At 34.6% G+C, this 3,749-nt stretch overlaps 1 protein-coding gene across 2 annotated transcripts; it reads right to left on the bottom strand.

The window, feature by feature from the left end:
• Window positions 1-1,119: 1,119 nt before the first annotated feature.
• On the bottom strand, window positions 1,120-3,307 carry LOC116403248 (pyruvate dehydrogenase E1 component subunit beta, mitochondrial-like). 2 transcript variants are annotated; one of them, XR_004215914.1, is made up of 6 exons: window positions 2,644-3,307; window positions 2,395-2,478; window positions 2,275-2,306; window positions 2,110-2,172; window positions 1,853-1,908; window positions 1,120-1,301 (listed from the first exon to the last, which is right to left on the bottom strand). XR_004215914.1 is itself a non-coding variant. In XM_031883864.1 (6 exons), the coding sequence occupies exons 2-6, from the start codon at window positions 2,476-2,478 to the stop codon at window positions 1,280-1,282; spliced, it is 252 nt and encodes an 83-aa protein (XP_031739724.1). In that variant the 5' UTR covers window positions 2,644-3,307; the 3' UTR covers window positions 1,120-1,279. The 2 variants fall into 2 exon arrangements, 1 of the variants encoding a protein (XP_031739724.1); XM_031883864.1 differs by having other exon boundaries at window positions 2,280-2,306.
• Window positions 3,308-3,749: the final 442 nt, after the last annotated feature.

Here is a 3,749-nt window from a genome sequence, read left to right as displayed (position 1 = left end):
TATTAGAGAAGGTGGTAAAAGAGACATTTATGTCAGGATTGAAACTGTGGATCTAGGCGGAGATGGATTTATGTGAGTCGAAGGGATTAGCACAAATGATACTAATCGCGCAAAAGGTAGAGAACAAGGAAGATGTCAGGAAGCAAATCTTTCTGGATATTCTGGAGAAAAGGTGATAAACTCCCACAATAGCACCAAGGCTAATACCATTGCGAATACAGAAGAAAGTAAAGGAGGAATGAATTGGCCGATGAGAACTATTACTCTACGAGGAACAACAAAAGAGGAAGTACGGAAAGAGGGACAGACGAAGCGCTTATTTGATGCTGAATTTCAATCTAGAAAGAAGGGATTGTGCTTTCACTGTAATGAGAAATATTCTCATGACCACAAATGCAAGATGAAAGAGCAAAGGGAATTGCGAATGATTGTTGTGAAGGAAGAAGGCGAGGAGTATGAAATTATTGAAGGAGGAATTGATCAGAAAGAATTGAATGCCCCTGAGATCGTAGAGAAGAGTCAGGTGGTGGTGGAATTATCCATTAATTATGTGGTGGGATTATCCAACCTAGGGAAAATGAAGGTAAAAGAGATGATACAAGGGAAGGTGGCTATAGTACTAATTGATTGTGGAGTCACACGCAATTTCATTTCAGAAAAAAATAGTGAAAGAGTTGCAACTGAGTACAAAAGAAACGTCGAATTATGGAGTCATTTTGGGCTCGGGCACTGTAGTCAAAGGGAAGGTAATTTGTGAAGATGTTGAGTTAATGCTGGGAGACTAGAAGGTAGTGAATGAGTTTTTACCCTTGAAGTTCGGAGGGGTAGTTGCCATACTTGGAATGCAGTGATTGTATTCCTTGGGAACGACTGGAGTGGATTGGAAGAATCTGATGTTAACATTTACATATCAGGGGAAGAAGGTGATAATCCAAGGAGATCCGAGCCTAACCAAGGTCAGGGTCTGTCTTAAGAAGTTTATGAAAACATTGGGGGGAAGAAGATCAAGGCTTTTTAGTATAGTGCAAAGCGTTAGAAAAATAATCATATATAAATAAAATGCTTCACCATATTTATATATAATCATTTCCAAAACAATACATATATGAATATTTCATATCAGTTGCAAAAATAATATAAACAATCTCATTAGATTGTCATAAGTTCAACTCAACATCCTAGTTCAACTCAACTTCCTAAATTAACTAACTTATCTAAAAACTATCCAAAAACTTCCCAATAACAGTTTGAGAAAGCTCCAAGTCGCGACGAAAAAGCTCTAAGTCACCGGTTCTCGCAGCCTGAAAAAAATTTGATGATAATTAATATAACATAGCATAATAGAAATCCAACCATCACTATTCAACTCAACATCATAGTAGATTTTGTGTTTGCACATTTATTCATTCACTTCAGCTTGTGTAATTGTTTAGCGATAGATCATAAATAAATTAACTAGAATTTCAATGAAGTTATTAGTAAGCCAGAAAATACTTATAATGCACACATGAGGGGAAAGTAAGTACATTGTATAATTAAACAAACACCACATGTTTTTCTACACACTTATAATTATAATGCACGAAAGAGTAAGACATAATGGAATTGCAAATCTAAGGTGGCCAAGCCTCTAACACTTTGAACTATAACTTTCTTTCAACACAATCAAACAAAAAGCCAATACAAAAAATATGCATAAATCACAACTGGATATCCAACCATTGTTGTTTTAAGTTCTAAAAAAATAAATTTCTTGTTACCTATTTTTGCAACTATAGTTAATATGAAAGTGTAACACAAAAAAATTAAACAATATTGAAAGTGCAAACATGGTTAACAAATTGGTTGTTACCTTTTTTTTAGTCCGAAATAAGTGACTTGGTTAACAAATGTTCTGCATTTTACCTCCTGTAATTTCAAAAGTAGCTAGATTTTTATTAGCATGAACAAAGAGGGAAGTGATTGATTGAATAATAAATTGCAAAAATATAAAAAAATTCCAATAGAATGGAGAAATTTTGGATACAAATACCAGCTTCTGCAATGATGAAATAACAATGTAGTTCAATAAAATTGACGGAAAACAATGTTTCTGGGTTAAGAAACAACCTCTGTGATTGGGGTATCAAGAACCCTCTCAGAACCATATTTCTCCAAAATCCTTTTGGTTATCTAATTGAAGGGAATAAAAAAGCCAAAAATTGTTAAAATGTACAATTAAATGAATAAGAAATTCAAATATCATGTGAAGTAGAGATCATCTCTTCCACCTACCTAACCTTATAAGTCTCCTGATATTCTCCGACCTGCATCAAAATGTTTGAAATTAATCATAAGTGTAGACAAATCATATAATATACAAACATAAATGGGTTTGTGTTCATTCTCCCTCACCTCTTCTCTCATAAATTTTTTTTTTTTTTGATCAACAGACATTTCTTCATCAAGTGCAGAGTTTAGAGTATCCCTCACGGTCATCTGTGCATATTCGGGACAAATTTTGGTTTAAAATGGTTAGTCTTTTGTTTTCAAACAACATCAAGCAGTAAGATGGACGACCATTTCTCAACCATAATACAACCGTATAAGCCAAGAGAAATAGGAAGGTAGAGAAAGTTAATGGAAAATAGTTACATTACTCACCTACTGTGTGACAGTAGGGAAAATACGGTCCCGTATAAGCCATATCTCCTTCTATCAATCTGTATCTTCTCATATCAATCATCAACTCCATTGGATTTGTAAGGAGAACCCAAAGCACCATGTGATATATGGACTTTCCCCAACTTTATACGTGAAGAGGGAAGAGGAATTAATTTCTAACCTCTTCATGCGTGAGGTTCAAATTTCTAACCCAAAAAACCCAAAGCACCATGAGCAATACGTCGCTTCTATACAAATACAAAAGGTTCAAATCACAAATCAAGATATCTTCATACGTGAATGAGAATTAATTTCTAATCTCTAAATAAAGAAGGATGGAGTTTTCGTATAGAGAAGCGACGATGGATGACATTTTCGAAGGAGCCCGACTTGAAGCACGGTGGATGGCAGACGGAGATTGAGTGTGAAGAGATGGAATTAATCTTCGGTGGCGATTTCGAATGGTGATTTCGAACGAGTGTGAAGACCAATTTCGAATCACGTCAAGAATGGGTGTGGGATAGGGCTTCCCCAACTTCAAGAACGGTGATTTCAGTTGGAGATTTCAAAAACTCAAGCGCGACGACAATGTGAAGGTGGAGATTTCGAAAATGCTTAGGCGTGAAGAAGAAGAAGATGCGTTTTAATTTCTAGGGCAAAAGGATTAATTCTCACCTAATTATTAACGCGTGTTTCCTTTTTTTTTTTATTTAATCGAACTTGACGTTTTTAAAACGTCAAGAACAACCGCTCTCTTGATGTTTAGAAAATGTCAAGAATGTCGAATTTATAAAAATACTTGACGTTTTTAAAACTTCAAGAATTTAATAGATATTACTTGACGTTTTTAAAACGTCAAGGATAAATAAATATTACTTGACGTTTAAAAAACGTCAAGAAAGTTGAAGATTGGCATATCTCCGCCTTTTCATAGAAATTCTTGACGTTTTTTCTTTGAAATCACCGCTTTCTTGACGTTTTTTTCAAAAAACGTCAAGTAATTAAAACTACAAACGTCAAGAAAGCCTGTTTTTGTAGTAGTGTAAGTTTAAGGTGTTACATTTTGGTTTCAAAAACTTTTGGAATTTTGTGAGAGGTATAGACGT

Source organism: Cucumis sativus, chromosome 4, assembly GCF_000004075.3.
Source record: "Cucumis sativus cultivar 9930 chromosome 4, Cucumber_9930_V3, whole genome shotgun sequence".
NCBI classification, from domain to species: Eukaryota; Viridiplantae; Streptophyta; class Magnoliopsida; order Cucurbitales; family Cucurbitaceae; genus Cucumis; species Cucumis sativus.
The sequence above is the reverse complement of the archived record's forward strand: the minus strand, read 5'-3'. Positions and strand labels throughout refer to the sequence as shown.

Coding starts and splice junctions, on each gene's coding strand:
- LOC116403248 (XM_031883864.1), bottom strand. CDS start 2,478: ATGACCGTGAGGGATACTCTAAACTCTGCACTTGATGAAGAAATGTCT. Junction 2,307..2,394: donor AAAAATTTATGAGAGAAGAG/GTGAGGGAGAAT, acceptor ATTTTGATGCAG/GTCGGAGAATATCAGGAGAC. Junction 1,909..2,109: donor TTGATACCCCAATCACAGAG/GTTGTTTCTTAA, acceptor TTGAAATTACAG/GAGGTAAAATGCAGAACATT.